This window comes from Mandrillus leucophaeus, unplaced genomic scaffold, assembly GCF_000951045.1.
Source record: "Mandrillus leucophaeus isolate KB7577 unplaced genomic scaffold, Mleu.le_1.0 Scaffold18, whole genome shotgun sequence".
NCBI lineage: Eukaryota > Metazoa > Chordata > Mammalia > Primates > Cercopithecidae > Mandrillus > Mandrillus leucophaeus.
In genome coordinates, this window is record NW_012101809.1 from 5,683,205 (window position 1) to 5,698,355 (window position 15,151).

Sequence of the window (15,151 nt, forward strand, 5' to 3'; positions counted from 1 at the left end):
AGGTCAGGAGATCGAGACCATCCTGGCTAACACGGTGAAACCCTGTCTCTACTAAAAATACAAAAAATTAGCTGGGCGTGGTGGCGGGCGCCTGTAGTCCCAGCTGCTCAGGAGGCTGAGGCAGAAGAATGGCGGGAACCTGGGAGGTGGAGTTTGCAGTAAGCCGAGATCGCGCCACTGCACTCCAGCCTGGGTGACAGAGCAAGACTCTGTCTCAAAAAAAAGACTTACAGTCAGGTTTCAATCTCTTACCTTGTTAAACTGATAACTGATTTGATTGGCATTTATTTAAAAATGTTCTATGACTTAACATTTTCCTTCCTTTACTGACCTCCCTGAAATCAGTGATTTGGAGAGTCCTACAGGGCATCATGAAGAAATGTGGTTATCGGACAAAGAACGCAGATATTTGGGAAGAAAAAAAATAAAGCTAACAAGCGCTTTGCAAAGCATTTTTCTATTAGTTCTGAAGATTATGGAGAACAAGTAAAATGAGAAAACAGATGCCATCGTAGACGTGGCAGAGACAGGCTTTTGCTCCAATAATGCGCACACGCAAATCACCTGGGAAGCTTGTTGAAATGCAGCTTCTGACTCAGTAGATCTGAACTAGGGCTGGGCTCCTGCTTTTCTAACACACTCCCAGGTGTGGCTGATGCTGCTGGCCCGTGGACCACACTTTGAGTAGCAAGGTCTCCAAAGACAATGAAATGAAATGTGGCCTGGCTGAAGTCAAGGTGGACAACAATCATATTTGTTCTTACCATTAGCTTCAGCTTTTAGGCCTGAGTCAGCATTGTAGGCAGCTTGCTTTTCTTTTTTTAGGGTGTCTTCTGAAAAAGCAGCTGTGGACAGAACGCATTATAACCTGGCATATTCTCTTCTCAACCTCTCAACTCTGGCCTATGTTTCCCCCGCCCCCCTCTCACTACCCTGCTTGGGAAGGTCAAGGTTAGACTGGTAAGAAAAGCCCCTCTTTCCTGGGATTCATCTGCCCCAATCTGTGTTTGCCATTAGGCTTGCTGTCACCCAAATGCCTCTCTGAGAGCTCTTTGCCTGAATTTTCTTAGCTCATCTGCATTGAAGGCAGACCCTGGAACATACTATTCAGACAGGTGCTTTTCATTAGAATGGGATGGCTGTGGTTTCATGACTCATAGGGTCCCAAACCACCATGCTAGGACATTTGTTCTCCTACACTATTTGCCTTTCTTCTGAAACCCAAGCCACACGGGATCTGACGCACTCGCAGCGATGCTGGCGGGGGAGGCTGTAAAGACCTTCCCGCTGTCCTTGGTCATGATCAGCAGCTCCATCTCCTTCTTGGCAGGTGTGTTGTCTTTCTCTAGGATCAGGAACTTGCAGTCCTTGTGCAAAAGGTCATCACTCTGCACACTTGTGGTGCAGGCTGGGGAGGAAGAAAATGGGTGAGAAGGAAGGACATGTGCCAGGAGAAGGGAGAGGGGAGAAAAGACAAGAAGAGGAAGGAGAAGAAAGAGAAGGGGGGTGGAAGGTAAATTAGTAGGTGTGTATGAGGGTCTCCTGTTCTTGCTGACAGTGGTTACTACGAAGCATCTTGGGGACCAAGGACACCCTCTATGCCTGGCTGGGCCTGGCCACCAAGAGTTTGGGTCAATGTCAGAAGCTCTGGATGGCTGGTTTATGGGGGCTGCCTCCCCTCCTGGAGATTACAGGATCTTTATTGAATGGGAAAAAGTCCCCCAGTCAGGCAAGTCCTTCCTTAACTAACTTGGATTCATTTTTATCCTTTAGGTCTTAAGCATTGCCTTCTTGGGGAGGCTTTAGCTGACCACGCCATCTAAAGCACTTCACCCTCATACACACACTCCTATCTCTACCGCATCACTTATTGCTGTCCTTAAAATCTGTATCCTTTTCTGTAATTATCTTGCATACTTTGTGTGTTTGTCATCTGCCTCCACCACTGACGTCAGCTTAGTGAAGGCAGGAATCTATCCTGTCGTGTTCACCGCTGTACTGTCAGCACTTAGAACAGTGTCCATCTGACACAAAGAAGGTGCTCAGTAAAGGCTTTCCAATAAATGAATTGTCAAATGGAAGACAACACACCAGAATTAGAACAATGGAGGAAACAGCTCACTGCATGGTGCTGAAATATGTGGATGAAGTTGGTATAGATTCTATAGAAAGTAGGGAGGGTGCCAGCAGCTTCTGAGGGCTCCATGAGCTGCATGTAACAGGTAAGGGCCAAAGGCTTCCAGTCAAGGGCAGTGGCTAATGTGCAAGTGCCTGGCCCTAGGCAGGTATGGAGGGTGGAGCTTTCCTTCCGATAGGAACATTCATGGGAATATTCAGCTTTATTCACTCATGGAAACATCTAAGAGGCCTTTGGGGCAAGTTGCATTTGCAGGTCTAAGACAACTCATGGGTCCTATTTCCTCTTCCAGTATACCACGTGTATTGGAAGGATACACAGGCAGGATTACTGCAGAATAATCCTCCCTGTGCACCAGCCTGAACCCCGGCAGCTGGGAGCAGCACTCACCGGCAGAGGTGGAAACACCAGTGTTCACAGCCACAGGGCTCTGGGGCATGTTTTTCTTCACCCCATATGCTGCAAGAAAGGAAGCTGGGTCAGCATGGGAGGGTCGTTCCAGGCAACTCAGGAGAAGCCTGGTCACCCCTGGCAGAGAGGTGCCCCCGACCCTCTCCAGTGAGAAGCAGATGATGAATCAACTCTCTCCAGTCATGGGAACAGTAATGAGGGTTTAGATGGAATGTTCTTAGGTATAATCCTTCTCATCCTTCTAGCTGCTTCCAGGAAGTCCTCCTAGATCCTCATGCATCTCCTTCTCTCCTGAACTCCTACAGCCCTTAACACCTGCTCTGCATGGCCTATCACTTATTCCCATTGTCTTATAGAGACTCTCATTGTCTCCTGTGTGTTAGACTTCCTCTGCCAATTAAGTAGCAGGCAAGTTGGGGGCAAAGGCTGACCTAGGTTTCATGTCCCCAGCCACCCCCAGGTTTGCACAGAGGCAGCAACCTGTAGGGGGCGCATCATAAAATCAACCAGAAGATTGATTTGCAGTGACAGTGGGTTGTCAAGGAGAGCAGTGAGCTGGCGAGACTACCAACCTAACAGTTCGACTGTGAGAGACACAGGAACATACAAGTGATGCCTCACAAGGTGATGCTGTTGACGGGACAGACTTCCCTGTGTGCTTGACTCATGTCTGAGCCAGTTAATGATCAAGATTGATATCTCAGGGCAGGAGGTATTGTTTCTTTGGTGGGAAAGGTTGACTGATTTTCAGGGACATTTTGGGTCTCCTAATTCAGTGAGTTGTAGCTGCAAAGAGGTGTTGCTTCTCAGCCCTTAAGCTCCAACCCTAGCCTACTGACCTGTGGAGGTTGTGGTGGTGCCATGGGACAGGGTAGTCGAGCTGGGGGCCAAATTGTTCTGCATGCCAAATACTGTGAAAGTAACAGAGGTCAGGTGAGTACAGGGAACACGGGGGATGCCCCCTGGCTTAGGACGGCCCCCAGAGTCCCAAACCACTTTTATGATCAATACTTTTGTTGACAGATTCCAAAACTTCCTCGGTTCCCACACTCTTTGTAACATAGTAATTTTGTTAATACCCCCACCTACCTACCCCAGGCCAAAAATTACTAACAGTTCTACTTATCACGTAGTTAGGTCCCTCCAAGTTAAAAGCAGTAGTTTGCACAGGGTCGGACAGATGTTGCTGACAGATCTCTCAAAATTTAAAAATATCGTAGGGGTTCCTGTTTCCTGTGGTGCCTTGGTGCACAGTGTGGGAACTGTAAGCATAGGATATGGACACAGACACCTCAGGTGCTGAGAGGCACTAACTTGGCAAACTCCTAGTATTCCAGTTAGCCCTTCCTTCTCCTGACACAAACACATAAAACTCCCCCACCTCCACTATGAATTCAAAGGCTCCTTGTTTATTTGATTGCTTGTTTGTTTGTTTTCAACAACGTGCAGAAGCTTATTCCTGCTGGCCAGCAGCTTTGCTATTTGGGGCACAAGATCAAGGATCTGATATCAGCCCACCTTCCCTTGGGGCCTGGTTTTTATCAGGACTTTGCAAAGCAAAATAGCAAAGGCAGAAGAAATAAAACATGTAGCCAATGTCTTCTGGATTTGGTGGGCCTCTAATTAACTGGAGGAAGGTGCTGAAAATCTGAATGCAAAACTTGTACTTGTCTCTATATCAGTTAAGTAAATAAACAAGGCCCACATCATTATATTTATTAGTCACATTATCACAGGGAGAAGGCAGACTCCTTTAAAAAGAAAAGATGTAGGCTGGTAACATTTACATATAGGCCTTTAAGATGTATGTGGAAAGATAGCAAATAAATATTTCTTTAAAATTGTTGTATGTTTGCATTGGAAGCTAAGTAGTAACATTATTTACCCCAGTGTAGTTACTCCAACAAACTATGTGCTATATTTATAGAAAGATCTGAAAGCATTTACTCAATGAATTACTATTTTTCTTTAAAAGATCTGAAATAAAATCCTTCTAAATTAACAATGCCTTTACCCTGAAAATGTCCTACACTATGATTCCATTAGACTCTTCATTTCCAATCCTCCAACTCTTCCAGAAAAGAAAGGTACCACCTTAGAATACGCATGTCAATGTGGGCTCACGTCCCCTCGCCTGAGACCTTTCCCTTGAGGTCTAAGTTCTCCCTGTGGTTGAGGGCAGGCTCTGTGCAGCCCTGTGCCTCTGCTTCTGGGCTGCAGTATGCATAGAAGAAAGTCCTTCATGCTCTTGGGTGAAGCATCCTAACACTTCTATGCAAATAGCCTGGAAAAGTCATCTCAAGATGGTGACACTGACCTGAGGAGGATGTGCTGAGTCCAGGGTGCAAAGTGGATGAGCAGGATGCCATGTTATTTGGAACTCCGAAGACTGCAGGGGCAAGGAGGAAGGCTGGTGAGAGGGACATCTGGCCCAGACAGGGATAGAGATTCGGATACCATAGAAGCACCAGAAGAAATGCCAGGATTGGGTTTTTATATTTTGGGAAATTTTTGTTCTTAGGAAAAACAGGCTCTTGCTTTGCAGCAGAGAATCAAACACTAGCCTGTACTGTACCTTGGGTCACAGCCAACAGGTGATCTCAGGTCTGTCAGACCTGGAGTGGACAGTGGGTCCAGCCAAAGTCTCTCTTGTGAGTGACCCCACTTTACAGAGATGGTCCCTGAAGCTCAGAGAAGTCAAATGACTTATTCAAGGCCCCACTGTCAATTCATATGAAATGAAACTAGATCTTCTACATCCATTTTCAGTGTTCTTTCCAATTTTTCCTGATACACTGTGCTATATGTCCTAAAGGGGACACACCAGAATACCTTCTAGATTGAATTGAACTGAAGTTCCAGGGGGAGTCTCCTGGGATGTTTGGCCACAGAAAGCCTCTCCAGGAGGCCCTGAGGATGGCAAACGTTCTGAGGGTCATTCATCTCTAGGATAGAGGCATGCCGAGTTCAGGGTGACAGAGGGTGTAGGCTGCCCTCCAGGTACCTGATCCTGCAGAGTAGGCATTGGTGTTGAGGAGGGATGAGCTCTGGGTTGTCATGTTGTTGTGATAGGTCCCCATGGAGGACCCCGCTGGTAGGGTGGAGGACCACACATGGGAGGGAAGGTTGGCATCCAGGATCGTTGCATCGTAGGTGCCTGACACTGGAAACAGACACATGCACACACCCCAGTGAGAGACAAGTCAACACTCCCTGCTGGGGAATCTAGTCACCACACTTTTCTGGGACTTTCCCGGTTTGGGCATTGGAAGTTCCACATTTCAGGAACTCTCTCAGTCTGGGAACCTGGGGTAGTTTCCATCCGAGATCTCAGAGCTGGTGAAAACATTATCTCTTGCATTAGAAATTTCTGCTGGCTCCTGGTGAAATTTGAGGTAGCCATATTTTGCCTTGGGGTCCACCCATTTCTCCTTTTAAACCTGGCTCCCCATCTCCTGGTGGGCTGTCCCACCAATGGCCTTCCTCTCCACCTGCTGCTGAGTGCTCCATCTACAAAGACACTGAGAGAACAGTTCTTTCAGGAGCAACAAATGAGACCCCGAAGCGAACCTCTTTCAGTAGAATTCCAGGCACCATGGCCATTGCAGGGCGCATGCCTGGGCAGGGGAGCCCTTGGTCTGGGGCCACATAGCATGCATGGCAGCCTTCTCTGGTTCCACCCTCCTTAAACATCCCTATGAACCAGCCAGACACTGTGCCCCCAAGAGGGGATTTTCCTGCTTCTTCATATCTGGGGCCAGTTCTGCTTATTTGTCTGTGAGAGGGAGCCAGTCATGCAGGTCAGAAAGTGCCTTGACGTTTTGGTTTTAGGGTGAAAAACAAGAAAGATCACAATCTCTAGGCTTTTCTCCAGTAGTGAATGGGAGGGAAGTTTCCTATCACAGTAGATCTGGCTTTTTCCCTCACCTCCCTCCACGACTTTGCTAATTTATATTTCTGCCTCCCACAGAACCTACCTTGCACTTGGGGGGCATGTAATATGGAACTGCTAAACAATGCTCATCTTACTTGATCGGGACATGTTGGTTTTCTGACTTCCTCCAGAGACCCACTGTCCACAAGGGCAGTGACTGTGTCTCTCTGGTCCATTGCTTTTCCTCAATGCCTGGTGCTTGGCATAGAGGAGACATTTAATAAATAGTCACTGAATGAATACATTAAAACTCTACAAATTTCCCCAATATTCTTCATTTGGGGGACCTGGCCAACATACTGTCCTGGGAGACAGTCTCTAGGATTTAGGGCTGGGCTGTGCATGTGGAATGGGTGACCAGCCAGGGGTAGGATAGGTACAGCCCACATTTTTCACTGCTTGAAGAGCAGATGCTCAGTGCTTTTCAAGGTCTCTGGCAAAGCCTGAAAGGCCTGCCAAGATGTGGTTGAATCCCCAGGCCAGGATAGATCTGCCACCTTGATGCCTTCCCTTCTGAAGAAAATAATGTATACAGTGGTCCATTTCCAAGACAAAGTGTCTTAAATTGGCTTAGGTCAGCAAACTACAGAAGAAACAGAATATACTAGGCCCCTGCTTGGATAGCTAATGCCTGCTTATTGGTCTCCCCTCCCTCACCAGTTCCTCCCCGCCCCCCATCCTGCTTAGTTTCCCTCACTCAAACCAAATAAGTTTAGTCTAAGATAAAAGTTTACTCGACTGCAAAATAGCTCGTTTTGTCTGTTCTTATCAGCTTGCTCAGCTACTTAGGTCATAAGTCAAAAACTTGAAGAGTCCCTAAGCGAACTAGGATTGCAATGCATTGTGGACTGCAACAAAAAGCAGCAAGACAACCCTAAACAAACACCTAGAGCCCCTGCCCAACAAAAGAGGGAACTAAAAATACACCCTCTAACATTCCCCCAAATAGTCCACTGGGGAAAATGCTGCAGGGTTTTAAGGGCTAACCCTCGAACCAGGGACAAGGAAAAGCAAAAAATGATAAAGCATTACTGTTTTATCTGGGCCAAAGAGCCCATTCGTCAGCCTTCAGTCTTTTGGCCTAAGTTTGGCTCAGATGAGGACTGGGTGTGCCAAGCTTTAATTCGCTATGTGAATAATAAAACCCCATCCTCACAAGAGGAGATGGGTTATGCTCTTTGTTAATTTAGTGAATTAACCCCCATACTCCCCCTTCAAGAGGAAAAAAGGAGCATAGTAAAAAGCCCTTGCCCAATAAAAAGCCCTGGGATCCCATAACACACTTAGCTCCACCTTACATCTCACAAAGTAGAGGACAGGGAGATCAGGGGTTAACAGGAAGGCTGGAGGAAGAGGAATCTGGGGGTCATAAAGAAGCTAAACCCAATGCTCCCGTAAATCCTTATCCAAACTTAAGGAAAGAATTAGAACAACGTAAGAAGGACATTGAGAATTTCCCTAGTCCTTCTAAACAGCAGATGTCTAATATGTACCCTCTTAGAGAAGTCCCTATGGGACAGGGAGAAGTTGGATATGTAAGTGTGCCTCTAACAAGTACTAATGTTAGAAATTTTAAATAGGAAATAAGGCCGCTCTTGGAAAAATTCCTCAGTTTAGCAAAGCAGCTAGATCAATTTTTAGGACCCAATTTTTGTACTTGGGCTAAGATGATGTCAATCATGACTATCCTGTTTACTGCGGAAGAGAGGGGAATAATTAAAAGGGCAACCATGAGCATTTGGGAGAGACAGCACCCTCTCGGGCAAGGAGTCCAGCCAGCTGGGCAGAAATTCCTAAATGCAAATCCCAGATGGAATAACAATAACCCCAAAGATTGGACCCAAATGCAGGACCTAAGGGAAAGAATAATTAAAGGGATTAAAGAGTCCACTTCAAGGACACAGAATGTCTCAAAACCATTCGAGCTCCAACAAGAAAAAGAGGAGACTCCCTCTGCATTTCTGCAGAGGCTCAGGGATCAAATTTAAAAAAAAAAAAAAATCAGGATTAGATCCAGAGGACCTAGTAGGGCAAGGCTTTTTAAAGGTTAATTTTATGACCAAAAGCTGGCCTGATATTACCAAGAAACCGCAAAAAAAAAAAAAAGAAAAAAAAAAGAAAAAAAGAAAAAAGAAAAGATGGATGGAATAAAAAGTCAAGTAAGGAATTAGAAGGTTTTTGTTAAAAGTAAGAAACGAAATTAGAAAAAGAGAGAGAAAGCCAAAGCTGTCCATCTTGCAGACAGACAGAGGGGAGCCACAGCATGGCTCATGCTGGTGCCCAGAGAGAGAAAGAGTTAAGCTGCTGACTCTGAAAGCAAGGGGGAGCCAGCTGTGCAGCTGCAGGTGTGGGGGCGCCAGGAGCCGCAGAGCGGAAGCATGAGATAAAGGTGGACAGTGTGAGAGAGCTAACGTAAGTAAGCTGTTAACATGGCGAGTGCGCTGGCGCCCAGAGAAAGAGGAAGAAACTGAGTGTGAGGGAAAGAGGAAACAGGGATGACAGAGACAGAGAGATAAAAGAAAGAAAATAAGCGAGAAAGACACTGGAAAAGACAGAGATCAAAGACACAGAAGGTGAAACTGGGGAGAGAGATAATGTAAAAGGAAAAAAGAGTACGAGAGGAAGAGAGAGAGACAGAGAAAGAGAGAGGGGCCATGGAAGACGGGAGATGGGGAGACAAAGGTGCAGGTAGACAGTGGCTGCCACGGCCCTGCTGGTGGAGGGGAGTTGGAAGCTGATCTTCTGCAGGGCCCTGGTAGTGAGCACCCCACATCAGGTCAGGAATATATTAAATCAAAGAGTTGGGAGATAGTAAACTAATTCCCAAATTTTAAAATATGAAGCCATATTATTAGAAAAAGATAATTTAGTCTTGACAACATGTATTTGCTTGAATCCAGCCAGCGTCTTATGAAAAGGAGAGGAGAATAAAGAGGCATCAAATCATAACTGTTTGGATATCATAGAATGTCAAACTAAAGTGAAACCAGACCTTCATATCAAACTAACGTGAAGCCACCCCAGTACATGATGGGATGAGAGTGTTTGTAAATGGGTCATTCCAAGTAATAAATGGTAAAAACACAATGGCTATGCTGTCATTAATGGAAACAATCCTTATGTGAAAAAGGGAGATTACCCAATAATTGGTCAGCCCAAACCTGTAAATTACATGCTCTTAACCAGGCCCTAAAGCTTCTAGAAGGCCAAAAAGGCACTGTATATACTAATTCCAAATATGCCTATGGAATAGTACACACCTTTAAAAAGATCTGGACAGAGCGGGGCCTAATAAACAGCAGGGAGAAAGAATTCGTACATGGGGAACTGATCAAACAAGTTTTAAAAAGCCCTTTGCTTCCTGTAGAGATAGCCGTAGGAAACACTATAGAAGCTGTAGGGAATAGGCTCACAGATAAAGCTGCTAAGCAAGCTTCCCTGGAGGAAGAAGTTAGATTGTTTAGCCTAATCCCAAATATCCCTAAGGTGATATTAAAACCCAAATTTTCTAAAGAGGAGGAGGAAGAGCTGGGCAAGATAGGGGCCACTCAAACTGAGGATGGGAGGCGGGTGCTCCCTGGTGAGAGAGAAATGATAAGCAAACCCATGATGAGAAAACTGATGTCCATACTGCATAAAGGAAGTCACTGGGGTCCCCAGGCCATGTGTGATACAATACTCAAAAATGATGGGTGTACAGGGATTTATACCCTTGCCACACAAGTGTGTGGGTGTTATGTAACCTGCCAGAGAATAAATTAAAAAGTAGTTAGAAAACAGACTACCGGAGGAAGACCTCGTGGGTCAAGGCCATTTCAAAGCATTCAAGTAAATTTTACAGAAATGCCCAAAATAGGGAGACTGAAGTATCTACTAGTACTGGTAAACCACCTCTCCAGCTGGGTGGAGGAATTCCCCCTCCCAACTGCCACCGCTGGGAACGTGGTCTAAATAATCTTAAAACAAATTATACCTAGATTTGTCTTGGTAAAAAATATTCATTCAGACAATGGGAGCCACTTTACCTCAAAGGTGCTAAGGGGAATTATGGAAAGTTTACACGTTAAATGGGATTACCACACCCCTTGGCATCCCCCTTCCTCTGGAAAAGTAGAAAGAATAAATAAAACTCTCAAAAAGCATATTATTAAACTAATCTTTACAACTAAAATGCCTTTAATGTCTCCCAGTAGCACTCCTTAGGATTAGAACAGCCCCAGGCAAAGACTTGGGACTGTCCCCTTACAAGTTATTATATGGACTCCCACATTTAGATAGGACTACTGATCTTCCTTCTATGGAAACCAAAAACCAATTTTTAGAAATTATATACTTGCCATATCCTCCACCCTGTCATCCTTTAGGTTAAAAGGACTTCAAACTCAAACCCCGCCTTTTGAATTCACAGTTCACCACTTCCAGCCTGGCAACTGGGTACTAAGACTTTAAAAGAAGATAAGCCCCACCCAAGCTGGCAAGGTCCCTATCAAGTGGTCCTAACCACTGAAACGTCAGTGCAAACAGCTGAACGAGGGTGAACTCGTAACTCTCAAGGGACTGGTAAAAGAAACCCCAGAAGGAAGGGAAAAGGACAAATGGAAAGTGTATAAATCACCTAAGTAACATTTAAAGCTAACGTTAAGGAAAACCTAGAAGAGAGCTATAAGCAAACCCCTTCATTAGGGGTGGATATGGTTAGGATTAATCTTCACACAAGGGGTAAAAGAAGGCCTGAGTATTGGATAGAGCCCAATACTAGGGGTGGAAAGTAGGGAATATCCAACCAATCTAATAATCAACATAACTAAAACCTCTATCCCCTAAACCATAAAATTCAATGCCTGCCGAGTCTTACATTGTGGGAACTTAGGAAACCAAAGGCAGCTGTCACAAGCAAACAAATATCTATGCCCTAAAACTGGTTGCTACTGGGGAAAGCCCTGTGCTAGCTGGAATGAGGTTTGGTGGGCCCCATTTTCAAGTCTCACTTTCACTATTCTCTGGGTCTCTGAGTCCATTCTTTGGGTTTGGAGGGGTAAGTTTGTTTCTCACACTCCTCGGCAGCTGGGCTGTCAGACTTACCCGACTGGGAGCTCGCTGTCACAATTTTGGTCTCCACAGTGCCTTTCTTGGGGATGGGGAGTGTGTTGGAGGAATTCCGGGTGGGGCTCACACTTGCGGATCGACTCCCTTTGAGCAAACGCTTAACATCATCCAATTCTGTCCCTGTAAAAGAATCCACAGATGTTTCTGTTAAGTCCAGTGTTCTTTCCTGAGTCCCTGTGCAATTTGGGGAACATTTGTGGTATTCTGACTATTAGGGAGAATGGCATCTGTCTCACACATTGGGACTTTTTGCTTGGCTTTATAATATTCACATTTTACTAACGGATAGCACTTATCAACTTGGTACTTTGTCATATTAGCCTCATAAAACTTCTGCGTCTCACAGGAGGTCAAGGTGCTTGGGAGATACTTCCTAATTAGACCACATCAAACATCACAGGAATGATTCTGTGGCTAGAAGACACTATCATCTAGGATCAGGCAGTTAGAGAACCAGGTCCCTTGAAATAGATGCTTCAATAGCAGTCTCATCCCCTGTGCAGGATCCTTGATGTTGGGTCCTTGACCTTGTATGCTTGGGGCTGTCAAAAGGAATTTGTGGGCCATAACTCCTAAACATTATGCTGTGTTCACGTGTAATTTAATTCCAAGTCTGTCTGGCTGATTTAATTTGTAGCAAGGTGAAACGTGGAGCAAGCTCCCTGTGCCTCCCACACAGGAAGCAGGGAAGCAGGAGAGGTGGGAGACACCATGCATGAGTAGTGCATGAGAGGAGACACAGGTTTGTAGACACCGTATGCTGAAGCAACTCTCAGCCCCAACTCCCTTCGCCTCACCAACCCTAAGCCTGGAAGGATTCAGGTGAGAAGGTGTCAGGCCTGGAGTCAGATTCCACAACCCTAGGTACTGAGCTCTCTGGACAAGCACCCATCTCTGTCCTGAGCCACTGACCCTACTCTTTCTTCTCCTACTCCTTTTACATGATTGCTGTCCTAAAGTTGAGCTCATTTCAAAACATTGTCAAATACCTCTAGCAAGAACATCAGGTATCTAACATATTCCATCGACAGAGATGGGGTCTCTGACATTTGAAATAAAGTTTGAATTCTTACACTCTACTACTGACCCTTCTCTAATCTATCCCATTGTGTCCTTACTTTGAACCTTACTTTGAACTGTTCCTTCGATGTCTTGTGCAGGCTCCTCCCTTTGAGCCGAACTGATCCACTCTTCAGTTTCCCTTCAGGTAACACCTACCCCCGGAAGGTTTCTCTGGCCTGATCTCCATGGGCTGCTGTGGAGCTGCTCCTCCTTGTTCCCTCACCACACTGAGTTGTGATGGTTGGCTGACTTACTGTCTCCCTATTAGTCTGTGAACTACTACACAGCAGGAACCACGGTTTACTCAGCAGCTTAACTCCAGCCACCTAGCCCAGAGTCCAATTCACAGAAGGCCCTTAAAGATGTTTTATGATTGCATGCATGCACACACATGTATGTGCATGCATGCACACACACACGCATGCACACACACACACAGCACTAGCCCTGGATTTCTGGACCCTTTCTTTTCAGCGAGATCATGACCACTTACATCGCGTGGATGGGGACGCACTCTGCAGTCGAACTCGAATTTCGCTCTCTGTACAAGGGAAGAGATAGAGAAGGGTGTGAATGAAGGAGCTTAGATCACAATCCCTGACACTGAACTCCTAGCAGCAGATGACCCTTTAGGCTGCTCTGACATTTCTGAGTTCTGGAAACAGGAAATCTAGGTGTGCCCAAGAAGAGTGCTGCTTAAAAAGGGAGACCTCCGTACCTCCAACAATTCCCCATTCTGCCAACTGCACACCTCCCAGGCAGCTGCAGATGTTCTAATAAAATTCCAGGCTGAGCAAGGAGATTCCAGTACAATCAGCAATGATCAACCCTCTCCCCATCATCCACCTCACGGCTGCCACAACCAAGGTTCTCTCCTGCCTCCGTGGTCTCAGGCATTGGCAAAAGATTCTAAAAACCAGTATTTACTTGCCATTTTGGCTTCTTCAGAGATGGGAGGGGCAGGAAGCTGGTAGTTAACATTATTAGTTAGCTTCAGGTGGAGAATTTGCATCTTTCAACTATCAGCCTAAAGTTGTGGGTGGTTGGCATACTCCTAACTTCCAAGTTATTGATGATAATAAGGCCCATAGGAAGTCTAGGTGGGTCATTGTGAAGAATTCTGCCTTCAGCTCAGCCCTAACATGCTGCCCCCAAACCTGCCCAAAGTTTAGCAAGGGTTGCTTCTCCCAGGATTGTATTTCTCTCCTGTATCATTGTCTAGATGACTAGATTACAAAACTGTCCTGGAGCTGTTTATCTCCTGGATGAATTTCGAAAAAAAAGGTTGGGGGGATTTTGCTCATCTTTTGATGTGTAAAGGCAATTAGAGCATATCTTGTTAAAGTCAGCCAGGAGACCAGAAGTGAAAGCAGATGTGGTATCTGCATCTTCAGATGATCCACAGCAAGACAAATGATGCTCCACATTGTTATCATGTGTTTTGCTTCCTGCCTCTATGTGCTTGTTAGATTATCGTCAAAAGCTACCCTTCCCCTCCCGATAGAGCCGGGCGGAAGATTCCCAGGATTCTCTAAGCTCCTTGAAAGCAGAAAGCATGCCTTGTTTATTCTTCTGTACTCCTTACACTCCCTGGCTCAAGGCTGGACACACATTAGCTGCTCAGAAAATACTTGTCGAATGAATTGGACTGAACCCAGTGACGGCACTCACCTCGTGTTTGACTCCGTCCTCTGGTTGAAGAAGATGCTGAGAAACAAAGAAATGCAATTTTAGGCATATGTAAGAGGTGGCATGCTAAAGACTTTTGACATGGAGGTAGATATATTTGGTGAGGGGTTACTTTCATAGTGTGTCTAAATCCAGATAGAGGCTTTTCTGAATAGCAGTTGCTTAATAAATGATGATCACTTAGCAACAGCAGAGAATGTTTTGTAATGCCCTAGTACATTTATGATGTTAAATTAGCTAAATGAATATTAAGTTAGCTAACATTTTGAAAGTTAAGTTAGCTAAGGTAATCTGTTGGGGAGCATGATCCATTTGGACTGGCTGACTACACTGATCAAATGTATCAAAAAGCTCCCAAGTCTTCCCTTTGATTTTTTATTCGAAACTGCCATGGTTTCCCCACTGTAAGCAAATACATAAAATTATAATCATTGTATAATCAATGATCCTGGTATCAATTCATATGCACAGTGAGATTGCAAGAACATGGAACAAAAACTTAAGGCCAAGTGAAGACACAGCCTGGGGGTTCATGAAGCACACACAGTTCCCTTGAAAGCAAGCAATAGTGGAGGTGCCGGGATGCCTAGCACTTGTGTGTTCTACTCGCTGCTCTGCCTTGTGGGAAGCCTCTGTGCATCTCCTGGAAAGAAGAATCCCTACAATTATTGCTTGGCCTTAGGGGCTTATCCATCCAAGCCTGAGCCTTATATATAGCTTACCATTTCTATAGTGCCATGAGCAAAGGCTTATGACAGCAAGTTGGCCGGGCGCGGTGGCTCAAGCCTGTAATCCCAGCACTTTGGGAGGCC

The 15,151-nt window shown here is 45.5% G+C and overlaps 1 protein-coding gene across 1 annotated transcript in view; it reads right to left on the bottom strand.

The window, feature by feature from the left end:
- COL17A1 (collagen, type XVII, alpha 1) overlaps positions 1-15,151 on the bottom strand; it is a 63,132-nt gene that overhangs the window by 35,580 nt on the left and 12,401 nt on the right. Inside the window, exons 7-15 of the mRNA XM_011977538.1 lie at positions 14,322-14,357; positions 13,144-13,191; positions 11,565-11,708; positions 5,553-5,711; positions 4,866-4,937; positions 3,388-3,459; positions 2,528-2,596; positions 1,247-1,408; positions 765-845 (exon numbers count right to left, since the gene is read on the bottom strand). Coding sequence (XP_011832928.1) covers positions 765-845; positions 1,247-1,408; positions 2,528-2,596; positions 3,388-3,459; positions 4,866-4,937; positions 5,553-5,711; positions 11,565-11,708; positions 13,144-13,191; positions 14,322-14,357 — 843 coding nt within the window. The remainder of the gene's footprint in view (positions 1-764; positions 846-1,246; positions 1,409-2,527; positions 2,597-3,387; positions 3,460-4,865; positions 4,938-5,552; positions 5,712-11,564; positions 11,709-13,143; positions 13,192-14,321; positions 14,358-15,151) is intronic.